The 19703-nt window shown below is 37.0% G+C and overlaps 1 protein-coding gene across 6 annotated transcripts; it reads left to right on the forward strand.

Annotated features, from left to right (window-relative positions):
• The first annotated feature begins 237 nt into the window (after positions 1-237).
• LOC104247886 (inorganic pyrophosphatase TTM1) lies at positions 238-19242 on the forward strand. Of its 6 annotated transcripts, none has more exons than XR_716343.2 (26): positions 238-711; positions 1191-1303; positions 1426-1552; positions 1857-1955; positions 2027-2095; positions 2195-2329; positions 2400-2468; positions 3176-3234; positions 3373-3532; positions 3949-4113; positions 4339-4423; positions 5306-5542; positions 5632-5726; positions 5832-5874; positions 9529-9686; positions 11355-11465; positions 11759-11827; positions 11939-12082; positions 13495-13569; positions 13653-13829; positions 13955-14040; positions 15541-15595; positions 16866-16981; positions 17099-17212; positions 18713-18829; positions 18915-19242. XR_716343.2 is itself a non-coding variant. In XM_009804033.2 (26 exons), exons 1-26 carry the CDS (start codon positions 595-597, stop codon positions 18978-18980), a joined length of 2871 nt encoding a protein of 956 aa, XP_009802335.1. In that variant the 5' UTR covers positions 238-594; the 3' UTR covers positions 18981-19242. The 6 variants fall into 6 exon arrangements, 5 of the variants coding, with proteins under 5 accessions (XP_009802335.1, XP_009802337.1, XP_009802338.1 ...); XM_009804033.2 differs by having other exon boundaries at positions 16856-16981; XM_070160148.1 differs by lacking the exon at positions 238-711 and having other exon boundaries at positions 1198-1303; positions 1434-1552; positions 16856-16981.
• The last annotated feature ends 461 nt before the right edge of the window (positions 19243-19703 follow it).

The raw sequence follows: 19703 nt of genomic DNA on the forward strand, positions 1-19703 counted from the left end.
CTTTTTGGCATTTTGGGAGAAATTTATTATTATGTCTAATTTTTTCGTGTGTTTAGATACATGATGTCTAATCAAATTATTTTTGTCTTTTTTTTTTGTATAACTTAGGTAAAAAAATAACTTTATAACAAAATGGAATTATTCATCTTTCTTTTTTCTTTTAATTTGAAAAAAATACCAAATTATTCAAAAGGGTAATATGCAGCAATACCTTTCATTTTCTTGAAATGCTGAATCCCGACTTGTGCAAGCAAAAAACACAAGCGGGGAAAGTATTGTACACCAAAACTCTGTAAATGAACACGCATACATACAAGACTTGAGAATTGAATGTTCATGTATCTTACAACAAACTAGCACTACGTCCCTACTGTTACCTACTTTACAAAGCAAACCCACAAAGTGATCAACAAGATCCTTTTCCCCTTCCTTCAATCTTAATCGATTTTGCAATCAGGGTTTTACAATACCATCCACGAAAATTGAATTTGAAGCCTTGAAATTTGCCCCCAAAAGGAAAAAAATTGCGTCTTTATATTTTTCCGCAGGAAAAAATATTTGCATCTTGAAAGGTGCAAATTAAGTTCTGGGGTTATGGATGATGATGTGGTGCAGCGAGTATTTCAAGAAGGAGGTCGCGATTACTACCAACAGCAGCCTTCCACTTCCTCGTCTTCCCCTTCCATTCTTCAATCCCTTCCTCTTCATGTGGTATACTTTTTCCTCCCTTTTCCTCTTTTCATTCATTTCTATGCTGATAAGCTTGGACCCTTGTCATCAAATGAGTAAAATGTGCAGAAGGGTGTCCATGTATATAAAATTATGGAAATACGTTGCTAGTTTAGAGCTGTATAGTTTCCAATTTGTTGATTCTTCCATTTTAATTCAGTATATTTTGGTATTTGAAAATCATGAATATAAAGGAGATTTTTTTTTTCCGCTTGAATACCGCTGGTAAAGTTGCTCTTATATTACCCGGAGGTCACGGGTTAAAGCCGTAAAAACAGCCTCTTGAAAAAATGTAGGGCAAGGCTGCGTACAATAGACCTTGTGGTCCGGCCCTTTCCCAGACCCCGTGCATAGCGGGAGCTTAGTGCACCGGGCTGCTGTTTTTGGATACTGCAGTTTGGAATTTGTGGTATGTGTAGTCTCAATGACATAGAAATGATTCTCTTTTTGCAATTTTGCAGTCCTTTGATCATGGCTATTACTTGTTGGTAAAATCTGTTCAAGAACTTCGTTCTAAGAAAGAGGGTGTTGTAACTGTTGGCATTGGTGGTCCAAGTGGATCAGGTAAAACGAGGTAAGCTTGGTTTACAGTCCTCTGTTTGCATGCCATTGAGAATGGTAGATTCTGAGTGGAGCTTTTTCTATTGCTAATTTAGCGACTTAGCTTGGCTTATGTGAATTCAATTGTTTCTGAAGCTTAGCAGAGAAAGTAGCATCTGTGATTGGTTGTATTGTTGTGTCGATGGAGAATTATCGCACTGGAGTGGATGATGGAAATGATATGGATTTAATAGACTTTGATCTTCTTGTCGAGAATCTCGAGGTACAGTGTTTTTTCGTTTTCCATCTTTATCCATTAAAGTTGAATTTAACTGATGTAGGATTAAATGTATTAAAGCTCTTTGCTCTGAGGTCCAAAAATAGTTTTACTTTTTTTGTGGTTTAGGATGATAGGATTTTTGTTAAAGTCAGCTCTCTGTACATTTCAGTGCCAACAGCCTTGGAGTATGTTAGTCTCCTCAAGAAATTGTTCAATTGGCCTAATAATGTTAGAACAGTATAATATCTTTAAATCTGTGTTGTGGTCCTTTATCTGCTCACTTAAAGTTCGTTTCCTGTTTGGGTAGGACCTGATAAATGGTCGTGATACATTTATCCCTGTGTTTGATTTCCAAGGACGAAGACGCATTGGTACTAAAGCAATAAAAAGTAGCTTATCAGGAGTGGTGAGAATGCTTACTATTTGTTTCCCATGGTCCTTTTTATATCAATGTTTTAATGATCATCGTTTCTATAGGTAATAGTTGATGGTGCTTATGCTTTGCATGCAAGACTACGGTCCTTGCTAGATATACGGGTTGCTGTGGTAAAATTTCTATTTTTCACACTTCAATCTGATTAACCATGGTGCGATTACTTCTATTTGACCCATACAACTTTAGTATACTTTGTGCCTGTCACTTAGGTTGGTGGGGTTCACTTCAGTCTTCTTTCTAAAGTTCAGTACGATATAGGAGAATCTTGCCCGCTGGATTCCCTAATCGACAGTATTTTCCCTCTGTTTAGGAAGCATATTGAACCAGACCTTCATCATGCTCAGGTAAAATTTGAAGTCTCCCATGCTAATTTGTCGTCCAAAATCTTACTCTTGATTCCCTATATTTATGCAGATCAGAATTAACAACAGTTTTGTGTCATCATTTAGAGAGCCAATCTACAAGCTCAAGTGCAAAAGTGAGGTGTGTAAGATTCAGTGCTAATTTCTAAATGTTACTCCATGGAATTTAATGGTATGAATTTTTACTTTCATGTGTTAGATTGTCTAGTCCACACTACCTTAATATGAAATGTCATGTTGACATGATTGTTGACATTTGTGCATTTAGTGTTGCTGGTCCTGAGACAATTGCAATTTCTAACATGAAGCAGTTGTTGGATGCTAGTTTTATCCTCTCCAGTGATAATACTACTTTTACTTGAGCTGATTTGTGCTTTTTACCTGGGATGTGCGCAGGGTTTTTTTGAGTAGATTATACATTTGATCATTCTCAGATGTGTTCAGTTAATAGGCTTCTTCCTGAGAATAAATAGCTTTTTTGCTACATATGGCCTTTTAGAACTCTTATAGTCACTTGTTAAATGTATAACCTATCGAACTTAGGGGATTAATCTTACAACTCAGGAGGCAAAGTTTTGTTTGTATAATGAACCCCCAGTTTGGGAGAACGCTATCTCCAAAATAAAGGTTTGTGCTGCTTAGAATCATTTAGCGACCTGTACTTTAACATGAACAAGTGTATCCTTGTATGATGGTGTAATCCAAGAAAAGTTCCTGTTTAAATTGTTTCTACTTGTCATGGTTCTTCAGAGTAGTCTACCTTTATATATTGGCGGTGTTATTTGTATAAGAAACATAAGTCTGACTCTGAATTAAATTTCTATGCAGCAATTAGAAGATGAACATGCATCTCATGTATTCCATGGAAAGGAAGCGCAAGTCGACAAGTGAGTTCTAGACTCTAGGTTCTTCCTACACTGTGGCATTGTTGCCACAGCAAAGTTTGTCAACTATTCCTTCCATTGTGCTTGTAGTTTTCTTTGTAAGTGATGGTCACAGCTGACTTTCTGGAGCTTTGTTCATAGTTTTATTGAGATGTACCTAAGACCTCCATCTGCCAGTGAAGAAGCACGCATTAATGATTGGATTAAGGTGCGTCAATCGGGTATCAGATACTATCTCTCTTTGGGTGATCAACGGATTGTTGACAAAAATTTCATAATTCGGCCCAAAGCTGAATTTGAGGTAACTGGTCTCTTTTGATATTCAATAAGTGAACTATTTCTCAATTTTAAACGTGTTAAGATTAGTTATACGAATCATCTATATTGGTTATGCTCTATCTAGTTATAATTGAATTGAGTTGTGAACATGTAAGAGTGTTTTTTATTTTATTTTTTATTATGGGATTTTTGGCTACATAAAATAAAGAAATCATAGATTACATGAACTAAAGGAACTTTAGACTAAGGATAATCACCGAAATTCCTAATATTGCGTGATCGTCTGCATCAATATTTCTTACCAAAGTTTAGACTGATGATCTAGGTTCATTAGTCGCCTTAATATTTCATACCGTTGTTTCTTAGCGTAATCCTCTGTGAGTGACCTAAAAGCATATGTTACTCTTTTTCCTCATACCATAGTTTAAATTTTTGTAGGTTGGACGAATGACCCTGGGTGGATTGCTGGCTTTGGGATACAATGTAGTCGTAAGTTACAAAAGGGCCTCAACATCAGTTATTGAGGGCAGCTTCTCAAATTCATTGGAAACGATCGACACTCTGGGCGAGACATATCTGGTTTTGCGGGGAATAAATCGGAAAGTATGTATTATTTTTATCTTGTTCTCTCAAGATCTTGCTTCTAGGATGGTTAAACCATTGTATTCTTCTTCTTTGTCTTCACGCTATCTTCTATATGTCATTTTTCATCTTGTTAATTCTGGACAACGGCATGAAGTCTGTATCAAAAGATTATTTTATAACCTATTGCAATTTGTGCTAGTCTATCTGGTTCCATGTTTATTTGGTGACATCTCTTTTTTGTAGATGGTTGGAGCTGAAGCATCAAGGATGGGTATTAATGGACCTTGGATTACTAAATCATATCTGGAGATGATTCTGGAGAGGAAAGGTTGTCTCTTGGATGTAGTTTTCATTGTTATTTTGTTTCTCCCACTGGTTCGAGTAGCCATTGATTTATCAGTTGAAATTTTAATTGTTTGAACTCTTGGTCAGTTATAGTAATGAATCCAGCTTTACTGCTGAGAGAGTGAAATCCGAGTCCAGAGTGCTTATGAATGCATAAAAGATTTTTGAGTTTGATTATGGTGGTTAAGCTATTGATTTTACAAAATATGTTATAGATAGGGCTTTCTTAGTTTTGGATTCTGGCTAGCTTTCATTTGCAACGACAAGTTGACAAGCTACATATGTCCATTTTTTAAAGGGATTATATTAGGAAATTAATGGTGGGTAAGGGAATGCCACCTTCTAATCTTTTGGCTATTGCATGCTTATGGTGGCATCTAGAGCTCTTTGATATTTACTTCATAGATGGAATGTTTTTTAGAACCCTACCTTTTTCAACCAGAGAAAGTGAGTGGCATGACTTTTGTTGGTAAGGAGGGGTGATGACATGTATTCTCTACTATCCCTTGGCAAGTCTTTCCAGCGGTAGAAAATTTATATTTCTCTCAGGGAGGGAGGGGGTGGTTAGTAGCACAAGATAAAATGGCGAAAAAGGAGAATTCATTGCAACAATTGGCTAGTAGAAGCAAATTCTGAAAAGCTAGCATTCCTGATATTATCACAGGCTGCAATATCATGGATAGGGCTAATGCTTGTTGCTCAATTATCATTCCTAGGATCCACAAAGTTAAAACATGGGAAAAATTCACCTTCAAAGGTTCTTCACTAACTTTACGATGACTGTGAGATGCTTGTACAAAATTCATGTTGATGTGATTTCAACAATCAGATATTTGCATTCTGATAAATGATTTTTCACTTGCAGGTGTACCACGTCTGAATACACCACCGTTATCTAATCCGCCTAATGCTGTTTTAGCTAGCAACCAAGAGAGCATCACAGCTCCAAAGCCGCTTCGTGTTAGTTCAAACTTGGTCAACCGGCTAGAAGATTTATCTCAGCCTTGGACGCGTTCCCCCACAAAGTCCAAAATGGAACCTGTCTTAGCAACATGGCATTTTGTCTCACTGGATCCAGCACTTGCTCATGGCTCTGTTACTGGTATGTTTGTTTTACTGGGAACAAGCCGTGATCTACATGTCGTCATCAATTATCCATTTGTTTCAATTCCGCTCATAAAACAGCAACAGATCCTACTTCTTCCAGGGATGCCCTGCAGCTTGCTCCTATGCCTGATTCATATGATTTGGACAGAGGATTACTTCTTTCTGTTCAGGCAATCCAGGTTCAGATTATGTGATTAGCCATTTTTACATTTTTTTTCGAAATCTGAGAATCTGCTCATTCTTGTCACAAACAGAAACTTAGCTTCATTACTGTTTTTTTGCAGGCTTTACTGGAGAACAAGGGTCTTCCAGTTATAGTTGGAATTGGTACAATGAACAACAAAGATCTCTCTCCTCCCCCTCCCCCAAAAATATTTACTGATATTCATCTTATCTGAAGTAACCTTGATCTTTAATTATCAAAAACTGTTACCACTAAGAAATTTTGCTTTAAGGACTAAGGATGTTATGCAGTTCAAAAATGCTTGTTAGTGATACTTAATAGGGGGAAAACCATCATTAACCTTGTACAGCTTTTGGAACTTCCGTTTTACCGCCCTATGCCTCCCTATGGTTGAATAGGTTAGTAGCCTCCTTGTAGTTTTAAAAATCATGTGGTATATCCGTCTAACCAATCACATGCATGTCGCAATTTTTTCCTCTAACACCTCATTGAAAATGTCGCATATGCCCTTAATTCTTATGTTTGGCAACTCCATACATCAACTGGCCACAACTCCCACAGTTGTTTTAATGGTACTTAGGCTAAATTAAACATGGAATATTCTGAGGCCCTTAAATCTGCTGCAAAATTGTCAGGTGGTCCACATCCTCTCATACATCGTGCAACACCAACTTACTACAATTTGTTGCATCATCCTCAATTTATCAGCTGTAAGGATCACATCCTTCATTACGCACCATGTAAAGAACACAACTTTCTTGGGTGTGTTAGTCTTCTGTCTTGGACTCGAATTACCTTCATTGAGCAAGAAACTCTTATATGACTCGCAGAAATATTTTTGCTACATGTCCTTTTTCATATCATTCTTTATCCTGAACTACATGTAGTTTTATATCCTGTCTAGGGAAAATATCATTAAATGGGTTTCCTAGTAGTGTAATTTCTCAAGACACTCTTTTCTTTCCCCTGAGCATTTTGGCAACTGTAGCATGCTAGTGAATAAGTTGGGGGTTTCTTCATTAGTGTTGAGCATCTGCACAGTTAATCTAACCAGAATCACATTTGATTGCCGGTTTGGACTGTGAACCCAACGACTCTAGAGAACTCCTTCATACCCCTCACAGTTTCCTCAGCACTACTCCATATGTGGTTGTAAAGTCATTTGAAAACCACCGGCACTTACAACATTCAGCATGCATCGCCTTCCTCATAGTGCTTCTTCTGCATTCGCATATCTCGATAAGCACTTGCCCGAAAGGCTTGGTTGAATGTGGTTAATCAGCGAATGGCACTGTTCTCTAGTTCCCGTTGGGCTCGTCACCTTCGCCGTCCTGCAAGTGATATTTCTTTTACTTTGTTTTGTACCCTTGACCTTTCCATCATTTAGCAAATTGTTTTTCGTTCATCCTTTTGGTATTTTCTCAATTTTCTCAATGAAAGGGTGCTAAAACTCCAGCATCGTTGCATATTCTGCACAATGTTACAACCACAAGCCATTATAAGCTCATTAACATTATGCACCTCTTCAATATGATTGGTCTTGGACTTTCTCATGTTGACTCGCAACCTAAACACTTCCTCGTACCACACCGGTAATAGGAAATGAATCTGTCTCGTCTGTGGCTCATAAAAAATCAACGTGTCGCTTGCGAATATGAGATGTGATATAAAGGTCTCAATATTGCATCCAAGGGTGTGACTTACCGGTTATTGAAGTGGGTGAAAACGTCGGAGATCAGGGTTCAAATCCCAATAAAAACAAGGAGTGCTAGGTAATTTCTTCCCATTTGCCTATGCCTTGGTGGGCAGAGTTCTCCAACACCCGTGCTTGTGGGAGGGGTGGAATAGTAGAGGTGCACGCAAGCTGGCCCGAGCACCACAGTTACCCAAAAAAAAGGGATACAGATATCTCATTACTATTCTTATCTACTATGAAGTCACGGATATCCTTGTGCCATGGCCTTTTCCAGAAATATTACTAAAATCTTCTATCATAAATAAGAAAAGAAGTAGATAGAGGGGATCTCCCGGCCTAATTCAGCTTTTGCTACCAAAAAATGAGAATGGAGTTTCATTGACCGTAATGAAATATCTTATCGTAGATATTCATTGAAAATTGACTTTCTTCGCCTTTTCCTGAAACACATATTTCTTTAGAAAGTAATGATTTCTTTGAATGGTTTGCAGAGGATGCATTCTAGTACAAGAGCCATTTACTCTTATATAGAAGTTAGGAGAACCATAAAGTCTCATGTTCAAATCTCAACGGAGGCAAAAAATGCTTGGTGGTTCTATCCAATTTGTCTAAGCTTTTGGTGGGTAGAGTTACTTGGTACCTGTACCAAGTACCAGGTGAAATAGTCGAGGTGCGTGCAAGTTGATATGAACACCGCTGTCATAAAAAAATAGGTAAAAAAAGGAATTACAAGAAGTTCCCATTAACATGATCATGAACTTTCTTCACATCCAATTCTCAGAATAACCGCGGTTCTTTGCTCCCCAATTTTGATCTATAAATTCATTACCAATAAGCACGAAATCCATAAGTTCACTTGCTCCCACATCAGTATTCTGAGTGGTAGATTCGGGGTTGTTTATCCATAAAATATTGCTAACCTGAACTATTGGATCTCATACCTAAATTGCAACTGCACATTCTATTTCCATAATCATCATCAATCTATCTAAAAATTTACAAGGTAGAATAATATGATTTGGAAAAGAAAATCAAGTGTTGCCTTTCTCAAATTGAAGTGAATTGCTTTTGGAGGGTATTAGGGCTTTTATCTTAGTTGTTGGATTAAAAATGGGTTTTATGTTTATATATAAAAGGCCGAGGAACAGATTATTTTCAATACCACAAGGGGGCTCAAAGCTTATTTCCATACCACAAGGAGGTACTAATTTCATAAATCAAAGGAGATAACATTCCCTAATTTTTTTTTTGAGATGGTAACATTTGTGTGTATTAATATATAATAGTACATAGGTTGTACTGAAACCATATTGAAACCATATTTACAAGAGAACAAAAAGAAAGACTAACTGCTCTGCAATTCTAGCAGTATTCTAAAACTTCTAGGATTGATACAGTATCTTCTGGCCACTTCTGTTTACACCAAAAATAAAAAAGAACACAATTCAGCTTGATCTTCTGCACTGAATTGCTACTGTCTTCAAAACATCTAGAGTTCCTCTCCTTTTAGATTGTCCACCATATACATGCAGGGACAGTCCTCCATCTATCTCTGTTTCCAGCTCCAGTTCCAGCTTCATCCCAACTAGTAAGCACTTCAGTAATCTTAGAGGGCATTGTTCATGAGATACCTCTGAGATTAATAAATATCTTTCATAGTTCATCTGTAATCTTGTAATCCTGCAGCGTAAAAATAGATGGCTAACTGTCTCAGCTGTTTCCCCACATAGAAAGCACCTAGAGCACAATGGGATTCCTCTTTTTATGAGATTATCCTGGGTTAGAACTGCCTCCTTTGCTAGCCAAGTGAAACAATGCCTCCTTTCCCTAATTAAAAATATCAATGCTTTAGTTTGCTCCTGAAAAGTACAGGTTTTAAGCAATAAAATTTGACTATGATGGTAATTGATTCCTGCTTATTCCTGGTAACTGTAGTTTTTGCTATAATGCACATGGATCCTTTGGTTAAGAATAAATGTTGAGAGATGATATCTTCAGTCCTAATTGTCATTAGGTATCTTAAATAAAAAAAATCAAGATATTTTGAATTGATTAGCATCTTATTTAACCCCCCTTTTCCCGCTTTTTGTTGCCACTATAGGAGGTCCGAGCGGATCTGGAAAAACGAGTTTGGCTCGTAAGATGGCAAATATTGTTGGCTGCGAAGTTGTTTCCCTTGAAAGCTATTACAAGTCTGAACATGTAAAGGACTTTAAATATGATGATTTTAGCTCTCTTGATCTCGGTTTGCTGTCCAAGGTACAAAATCATCCTTTCTTCTCTTCTGCTCTGTACTCTTTTCTTGAAACTGCAGCCTCGTTTGTTATTGAAGGTAAATAAGGTTACCAGCAGAGTCCTTTTTGTTTCTTCTCTTTTTTCCCCAGCAAAGTCCTTCAAATGGATTGATTAGCTGTGTTAGGAAATTCAAGTCTTAGCTTTTGCTCTGGGAAATGTCATTGTGGATGCTAACTACTTACACAAAATAACAACAACAACAACAACAACCCAGTATAATCCCACTTAGTGGGGTCTGGGGAGGGTAGTGTGTACGCAGACCTTACCCCTACCCTGGGGTAGAGATGCTGTTTCCAAATAGACCCCCGGCATCCTTCCCTCCAAGTACTTCTCACCTTGCTCTTGGGGAGACTCGAACTCACAACCTCTTGGTTGGAAGTGAAGGTTGCTTACCATTAGAGCAACCCTTCTTGTCTAACTACTTACACAAAATAAGAGAAAAAAAGGAGAGAGATAGTTTACCTGAACGCTTATTTCATTGTTATACACCTTTTAGAGTTTGGAATTGAATCACATACTTTTCTTAAAATTAATTATTTCATTTCATAGTCTTTGCTTTCCTCTTATATCTCACTTCAGAACAAGTGGGATTTCCAATCCTCGTAGGATTAGGGGATCAGTACTGTAGAAAATCCTTGGGGAAATTTTCATGGCTACTCAATAAATTTTATTAAGTTAGTTATAGAAATTAACAAAAAACAATGCTTTCATCTGCCGTTAAGTTGATCCTTATAATGGTAGAAGTGGTTTACGGTGCTACACTTTGATTTTTCTTGGTGATCATTGGGTTGGGAAACTTTAAATTTCTTATCCACTCTTACATTGCTTGCTGCGGGTTCTCACTTAAATAACATTTTTTTTCTCTTTCCCATATGTTAATGAAGAGAATGTATGACCTTTACTTCCTATACAATATGCTTTTAATGGGGATTTGTTAGGGGATCGGGATTCATAGTTGTCTTGGTTATAAACATATCTTTCTTACTTTTTTTCCAGTTTATGAGAGCTTTTATTTGGTATACAGAAGTCCGTCAAAATCAAGACATTCATTTGGTTTGGTTGTCTTTGTGATAGATCCAATACCTAAGGCCAAATTTAGTTTCTTAGCAAGACCTACTTTCTACTGTCTGTGAAATTAACTTCTGCACTGCGATTGTCCAGTCCTTCCAGGAAATTTGTGTTTTGTTATTCACTTTATAAAATCCTTTGTAGGTTCTAGCTACATTGGAAAAAAATGTTTTACTTATTTAAAAAAAGAAATGATAAGAGAGATACTACACTTGATCTTAGTCAAAAGGCCAATAATGTATTACTTTCAAAAAAGACCCTAACATTTCATTGAGATGAGTCCGCCTCAGATATGGTAATGTGTATGTAACTTGAGAATAAAGAAGGAACTGTCAAGTTAGCATGTTCTTGTAGTTCTTGTCTTATACGATGGTTTCCAATTTACTCTTTGGTGTAAACCTATGAGTCTATTGCAGTATCTGAAAATCTGCATCTATATTGGAAGTCTTACTTTTGGGTTTATAACTTTGGACTACTTGTATTTGGCATAGCTTGCGCTATTCCTGTATGCTTTTCCTTCCCCAGCCATATTTCTCTGTTCCTGAATCTGTTTGTCATTTGTAGAATATCAGTGACATCAGAAATTGCCGAAGAACGAAAGTACCTATCTTTGACCTTGAAACAGGCGCTCGTAGCGGCTTCAAGGAGCTTGAAGTTTCTGAAGAATGTGGAGTGGTATGACTATTACCCTCCCCCCCCCCCACAAACCCCACACACACAAAAAGAAAAAGACACAAAAAAGGAATGAGGAGTGGTGTGTGCAGATTTTCTTGCTTTTACTGAGTAAGTTTTGGCACGATATAAATAAAAAAAGAGACGATGTATGTTGAATTAGGTAAGTAAGATGAAGACACAATTGATTTCCTTCTAAAAGCTGTGAAGTTTATTGTTGGTATAGCTATTGCTTTTTGCTGCTAATCTTCTACAGTAATTAGAGAAGCTGAGTAAGTTCTGCTTAATTTGACTAGGTGATCTTTGAAGGTGTTTATGCTTTGCACCCTGACATCAGAAAATCACTGGATTTGTGGATTGCTGTTGTAAGTATGATGATGTTATACATGATTATTTTGAATTTGCTTCACTTCGTTTGTGAAAGTATTTAGGTAAGAAATTTATCACCAATGATTTTATTGCCTGTTTTGGAACAGGTTGGAGGTGTTCATTCACATCTTCTTTCTCGAGTTCAAAGAGACAAAAGTAGAGTTGGCTGCTTTATGTCCCAAAATGAAATTATGACAACTGTGTTTCCAATGTTCCAGCAGTACATTGAACCACATCTTGTTCATGCACATGTTAGTCTATTCTGGAAATATGTTTACTTTTCGTATTTCCTATATAGTTTTCACTAGATAGTTTAAATTTAGCAATAAATTGGGCTTTAGAATTAAGTGATCTTCTAAATCAAGCAGAATTCGCTACTAGAAATTTTAAGTAATGGTTGTCATCTCTTGGTAATGTTTATTTTGCATGTTTACTATGGGGAAGTTTATGTAATTACTTCATGGTGCAAATCGCCTGATATTTTGTAACAAGTAGCGGTGCATGAGACAAGTTTTGTACAATATCGTGCAACTTAAAACTGCTTTTTACATAAAGTGGCAATAGAAATCCCAGTATCTGTTATTAGCAAATTGCTAGTAATAATATTTATGGTGATTTGGGGTGGAGGAGAATGCACTTTGGATGGGTTTGGTAGCGGAAAAGTATAGTATTATGGAATGGGGATGGAGGACTAGAAATATCACAACACCGTTTGGGTGTGGCTTATGGAGGAGTATACATATTTCTTTCAGGGTTGGGGATGGACGCGGGATTAGTTTTTGGGCGCATAAGTGGTGCGAAAGAACGAGTTTAGTGAAGCCTTTCCTAACATATATAGAGTATCTTGTCAAAGAGAATGACAATCCAACAAATCTGTAAGTCTCACAAGGAGGGGGGAAGTTCATTGGGATTTGACATTCAGGAGGAACCTTCTTCCATCACTTGGTTGAGATATTGTGAGGCGTATGGAGATGGCGAGGGTAGAGATGGGTTATTCACTGTTGAATCTTATTATTAGAGGTTGTTAGGGAGAGAGGAATGTGTCTTCCCTCGTTACTCTATTTAGATCCCAGGGCACCAAGAAAGGTTTGTTTCTTAGCGTGATTGGCAGCAAGGGGAGTGATTTTGATAGCAGAAAATTTTAGAATGAGGAGGATCACCTATGTTAGTTGGTGTTTGATGTGCAAAAGCTCGGTGAAGATGTAGATCATCTCCTATTGCATTGTCAAATAGCTAATTGGTTATAGAGGGTGGTCCTTAATTTGTTTGGTATGCAGTGGGTGATGTCGGGCACAGTAAAGGAGGCGTTGCATAGTTGGACTCACAGAAGGGGAAGAAGTCCAAGGGCATGGAATATTGCTCCCTTACAATCATGTGAGTTGTTTGGAATGAGAGAAATAGGAGAGCATTTGAAGGAGCGGAACAAGATTTTGTAAAATTGCAAAGTAGTCTTTTGTTTCTAGTTTCTTTTTGGTGTACCCATGAGGGCCCTGTTTGTATAGAAGATTGGGTCTCTTTTGTTGAGAACCATATTTTGATGTAGGTTCTCTTCTTTTTGGTCTATGGCTTATTTACGGGGTTTCCCCCAGTTGCTAGTAAAATTGTTAACTTATTATAGAAAGTAATTTTTATGGTGCTCTGCCTTTTTAATACCATTCTGCAGCTAAAAATCAGGAACGACTTTGACCCTGTGCTCTCCCCTGAGAGTTCATTGTTTGTGCTGAAAAGCAATAAACAGGTCAGTTGCTTCCTTTATGCTAATACGTAGGACTCAGAACGAGTCTTTTCCTTTTGCTGCTTTAACTAGCAAACTGTTTACAGGTTGCATATCAAAACATTTTGAGAATTCTTGACCCCACCAAGATATGTAGTTCCGTCCAGAATTTTATTGATATATACTTGCGGCTTCCTGGAATACCTGCCAATGGCCAGTTAACTGAGAGTGATTGCATTAGAGTCAGAATATGTGAAGGAAGATTCGCATTGCTAATACGCGAGGTGTGTGATTTAACATGCATACAAATGTATTTATCGAAGGATTTGCTGTACCGTTCCTTTTTTTGGAAAATTTTGTGCAAATGCTTGACCATACTGGCTTATATTTTCTACTGCTACATCTGAAGCCTATAAGAGAAGGAAATTATATTATTCAGCCGAAAGTGGACTTCGATATCAGCATTAGTACTGTCGCCGGCCTCCTTAATCTTGGGTATGTGGAGTATTTGACAATGGAGCTGGTTTTTATTAGGCCATTTCTTGCATCGTCCATCCTTTCATTTCCACGCTTCATAATTTCATTTACTTTCGGCAGATAATGTGTATGATTCTGTTGTATCAATAATTCATGCCATTCAATTGCATTAGAAATTTTTCTTGTGTATACTCTGCTGTCTATTGCATGCTTGGCCTGCCTTGTATGAATTGATCTCAAAGTTCGTGTAATAGGCTAAAGGATGTACAGTTGAATAATTATGTATGAGAACAAAAACTGCCTCTTCTATATAGATTCTGTAGATCCTTCTGAATTTGACATGTCTTGGATAGTTGATTGCTGTACTGCATATTGAGCTTGTTTTCTTGTTATAAACAAATAATGGTTATGAAAGGAAGGGTTGCGGGGATATTAGACATCATCTGGTACTTATAAAAGTTGAACACCTGCAGAGTTTAAGTCTTAGCAAAGACAAAAAACACTAGGTGGTTTCTTCTCATCTCCCTAAGATTTGGTGGGCAGAGTTACCTGGTACCTGTGCTGGTGGGAGCTAGTAGGTACCACGGTGGAATAGTTGAGGTGCACGCAAGCTGGCCCGTACCTACCGTTATCAAAAAAAGAAAAGAAAAAAGACGTTGAATGCCTGCTAGTGAAAGCAACAACCAGAATGGCAAGTCTTTACATAATAGAAAGACTATGTTTGATGTCCCAGTTTGGGTAGTTCAGATGATTTCATTGAAGAGGAGGAAGAGAGAATGCAGGGGGATGAAAGGGATGAGTTATTCTGGGGCTACCAACAACTTTAATGGAGAAGATGAGGGAAGCCCCAGCAAGATGATGATGGTAAAGGCCAAAATGGGTGGGGAAGTTCTTTAGAAGTCTGACTTGGTTAAATGCATTTGTATGGACAAAATAAGATTCAGAAGCCAAGTACAACATCTTGGACTGATGTTTGTTGCAGAAAATACCAAGTCTTTTCTGTTTGATGGGTTTTTAACTTTTTCCCTTTAGTTGGTTTTTGGACATGAAAGGACAATTGCTGGATGCGGGCATTAATCTACCTTTTCCTCACCAATAGCTGGGCCAAGTTTTGTCCTAACCTTTTTCCCTCTTTTGGTGATAAATAAATAAAATACTTCTTTCCCACATGGGACACAATCTGAGGGCAATCTACTACTTGATAACCCCTCAAAAAGGCAAAAAGAGAAAGCAAGAAAAAAACAAGATACAGATAAAGGATAACAAACCCAGGCACACTTTCCTCAAAATGACCCTAATGGAAATACTGAATGTCTCTGTTATCGCTGCTTCTATCCTTTTTCTTCCATTTAACACTTTCTTATTCCATATTATATCTATCCTTTCTCATAAGTATTAGTAAATAACGTTAATTCATATGTGACTTGGCTCATCATCTCTATTTATATCTTTTCTAGGTTCTTTCCTAATCAGTATATTTTGAATCAAATTCTTATGCTTCATAATTTCTGATTGCAGGTATCAGGCAGTTGCGTATATTGAAGCATCAGCTTATATCTACCAAGATGGGAAGGTATTCTCAGTTTTTTGGATACTTTTTTTTATCATACTGAGACACACTAAAGACTTGTCTACATTACTAGAATTGTAATCTATATCATTTGTGAGGAATAAGAGAAAAGGAATACCTATTTCTAGGTGTGGTATACAATTCATATCTTAAACAGACGAAAGACCGGCTTAATAATAACACTTGATGCTAACTCAACCATTATAACAGACAAGCACTTTACTTCTAACTCGTCCCTTAAAGTCAAAGTGGAGAATCAACTTGAGTTTACTTATCCAGAAACAACAAATAAATTGTTGCTGGAATGGTTTATAGAAAGCATGTCAGAAGGTCATTGACAAAGTTTTGATTCACTAGAATCTCGCCAAAATTATGATAGATGGGATTTCGGCAGAAAAATTTTGGTCACCGAAAGAGAAAAATGGCTGGAAATATGAAATGTCGCCGGAAAGTGGTACGCTGCCAATGCAACTGTCACCAGAGAAGAGGCACGATTAGTCACAGGTAAAAGGTACTGCTCATTTGGAATTGCCACAAATAATTGGCATGGTGTTGTTAGAACGTTCATCAAAAAGAAGCACGGGTGCCACTCAATTGGACACCCAAAAGAGACTTTTCCAGGAGAGCAGTCACTGAGATTTGCTCAATACTACTCCTTATTCAAAAAGAAATAAGAGCGGTAAAACCAAAATGGTCACCATAAGGAGGAAAGACAGTACAATCAGAAGATGGAACAAAGAGGACTTTAGGATATTAGAGGAAGAAAAAGATCTTGGTAGAATCAAAGAATTAACAGTAATTGAACAAGTGGAAGATTTCAGAGATTTATCACATAAAGGAACTCTCAAGAAGGATTTCTTTAATAGGGGAATAGGAACAAATAGCTACACAGAAGATTTTTTTTTTTTGGGTGGGTGGGGGGGGGGGGGCAGAAATCAAGATGCTTGTGGTTAAGTGGAAGAAATAAAAACACCATATAGTATACAGTCATGATCCCTGTGTGACTACTGATAGGAGGCTTTTCAGTTGCACTGCAGGTTTTCAGTAGTCTTCCTAGGTGTTGGTACGAATCTGTTTTACCTATTATCCAATGTGGTTCGGATCTGATTCCTGATAATTTTTGTTTTTTCCTACTCATATGCTGCATTCTACCTCCTCCTCAGTTTATGTGTGGTTGATATTACGTGTTAAGGTTTCCACTTTTTTCATGCATTACCTCTTATGTGACTTGCTTTCGAGGAAGTAAAGGGTTCTTCATTTTAGATTCTTATAGAGGTTGATCATCTACAAGATGTGCCTAGCCCTTACATACAAATTAAAGGGGTCAATAAAGAGGTTGTGGCAGCTGCTGGGTCAACACTCAAATTAGATGGTTCATATACTACCAAGGTTTTGACGTTCACCTTCTTTTTTTCTTCTGATTTGACATTACTATTACTATCAGAATTTTGTCTTACATCAGAAACAGTCCAAACTGATAGCTTGCTTTTTTGAATTTCTTCACAGAGTTATCTTCAAATAGTTTTAGAACGGTTGCCTGCATTAGAGAGAAGTTCAAGTGGTATCCATTCCCAACAGGCAGCAAGGTTGCAAGAACTCGTGGAATACATACAATCTCAGGTAACCTTATTTGGTGGGCTGGCATACCTCATTTTTGTAGTTTATCATTGATACATTGATATGAAATGAGGGTAGAAGGGAGCTTCGGAAACACTGACGCTTGTTTTTGATTTATCAACATGATAATCTACTGCTCTATCTTTCCTGTTATAGTTTGATAACTGGATAAAAGTGGTTGAGGCCAATATTTACTTCAATCATTTGTCTTCTAAGTTCCTCATTGTTCATGCGTTTGCTGAGAACATTTTTGTTCAACATGCTTTTAGTGTTATTTTTCACTCTTACAACCGAAATCCGAGCTTGGTTCAAGTTAGCATTTGATACAAATATAGGAAACATATAGGATTTGGCTTAACCTTCAACCTGAAAACTTGATTAGGCTGTTCAATTAATGATGGTAAATCCCACTGGTTGACTTGGATGGTAGTCTGGACATGGTTGTTTAAATTGGTTTTCCAAATTAAAGAAGAATGGTCGTTGAAATTGGTTTGCACTAGAAATTCTGCTTATAATTCTGTCTTCCTCCAACCTGAAAACTTGATTAGGCTGTTCAATTAATGATGGTAAATCCCACTGGTTGACTTGGATGGTAGTCTGGACATGGTTGTTTAAATTGGTTTTCCAAATTAAAGAAGAATGGTCGTTGAAATTGGTTTGCACTAGAAATTCTGCTTATAATTCTGTCTTCCTCCAAGCTTGAAATTCTTCAAGGCTATCTATGAGGATTTCATGTTCTTGTTTTCTTTTATTTTATTTTTCTCTTTTTCCTTTAAAAACTATATAAAGCTCCTTCTTGGTTAAATTTCCCTTTTTCTTTTATTATGGAAGTAAAAATTTTTGGTCAGAAGAAACACATTTTCCAACAAATGAGGAAAAGTGCTTTCCTTCACAACATCTCATCTCTTAATTTCATCACTGCTCCTACCAATAAGTAGACATTTTTATGTATTTTGATACTCAAAATTTTCATCAAAACACTACTGTTACTTTTTTTTTTAAAAATCATCAAAACACTCTCCAGTTTCTTAAAGTTATCATCGGTCTTTAATACATTTTCTTTGGAAATGTTTTCAACTATCAAACTTAAACAGCAGAAAACAATTTCCATAAATTCATCTTCCAGAGAACATTATTCAAAAAATATCTTCCGTCGTACCAAACACACGATAATTGCAGTAGTAGTACCAAGTTTTGACAGCGAAGGCCATATGGCTGATAGTGTCCAGTAAAGGAGTTTTTTCGCGTGCTTCCGATTAATTCATGAATCATATATGCCTTCATGTGATACGCCACCTATTTCCCTCAGCTACACGTACTAGTTTGACATTATGGTATGCTTCTACAGTGTTATAGTATGTAGATTGAGCTCACTCACATACTACTTAGATATTGTGGAATGTTGGTACACTGTTATAACATCTAGGTCGAGCTTACCGCATGATATCAAGTCTAATGGTTAGTCAGCCTCTTATTGATTAGTGTTTTGTGTATTGCAAGCAGGGAAGCAGTTCATCTTCAGAGTCCTCGCCCAGTAGAGAGATTTCACCATTGGATGGTGTAATTGAAGACATGCAGTCAAGAATTAAAAGGCTTGAACGATGGCAAATGATCAATACGGTATTTCCATTTCTCTCGTTTTCTTGACTGCCTTTCTCACCATAAAAGTTTGAATTCTGGCTTAAATTCTATCATGTAATCACAGGTTCTATGGACATTTTTTATGTCTGCTTTTGTTGGTTATTCACTCTACCAGAGGAAGAGGCAATAGAAGGGTTATAGAGTTGATTCAGAAAAGCTAATGCTTGACCATCAGTGACTGGCTCCTTTGAACAATCTCATAGCTTCTTGTGATCATCACATTTTTATCGGGTGATTGATCTACTTCTAATTGACTTTCGATTTTATGCTCTGAAATGTATGATGTGTGGCTCCACATCTGTAAATACTAATCTGCAACTGATCAAAGAAATGTGAGTCATGCGTAATCAACGTTGCAAAGATTTCTAATCAAAACTGAAATTTTTTGTGTCCTTGCCACTTCTCTGTGTGGTTTAATGTATGATTCCAGCTTACTCTTAGGGATCGTTTGGTAGGATGTATACATATACTAGCTTTGGTATTATTAATCCCTTGTTTTTCTTATACATAGCAAACCATGACATTAGCAATACCATGGTTTTTGTATAAAGGCAGTTGCGCTTTATACAGGTTCTGAAGTTAAGGAGAGAGAGTTGTGTTCTGCTGAAATTGTAATGTAGTTCTGCAGTTTTTTGCCGTTGTAATACTTCCAGTTGGTTAATAAAAAATTTTATTTTACAAAAAAAAAAGGCAACTGCGCTTTCAAAACCTTTTCCAAATAATGTGGATGGTACTTCTGTAAACAAATTATGCAATGCAATGGATGTTATTTTTAGTACGCCAAACCAAACAGTTATGAAGAAATACTTCTACCATAACTAATCCTAACATTACTAATACACTCTATTCAGTA

This window comes from Nicotiana sylvestris, chromosome 10 (genome assembly GCF_000393655.2).
Source record: "Nicotiana sylvestris chromosome 10, ASM39365v2, whole genome shotgun sequence".
Classification (NCBI taxonomy): Eukaryota; Viridiplantae; Streptophyta; class Magnoliopsida; order Solanales; family Solanaceae; genus Nicotiana; species Nicotiana sylvestris.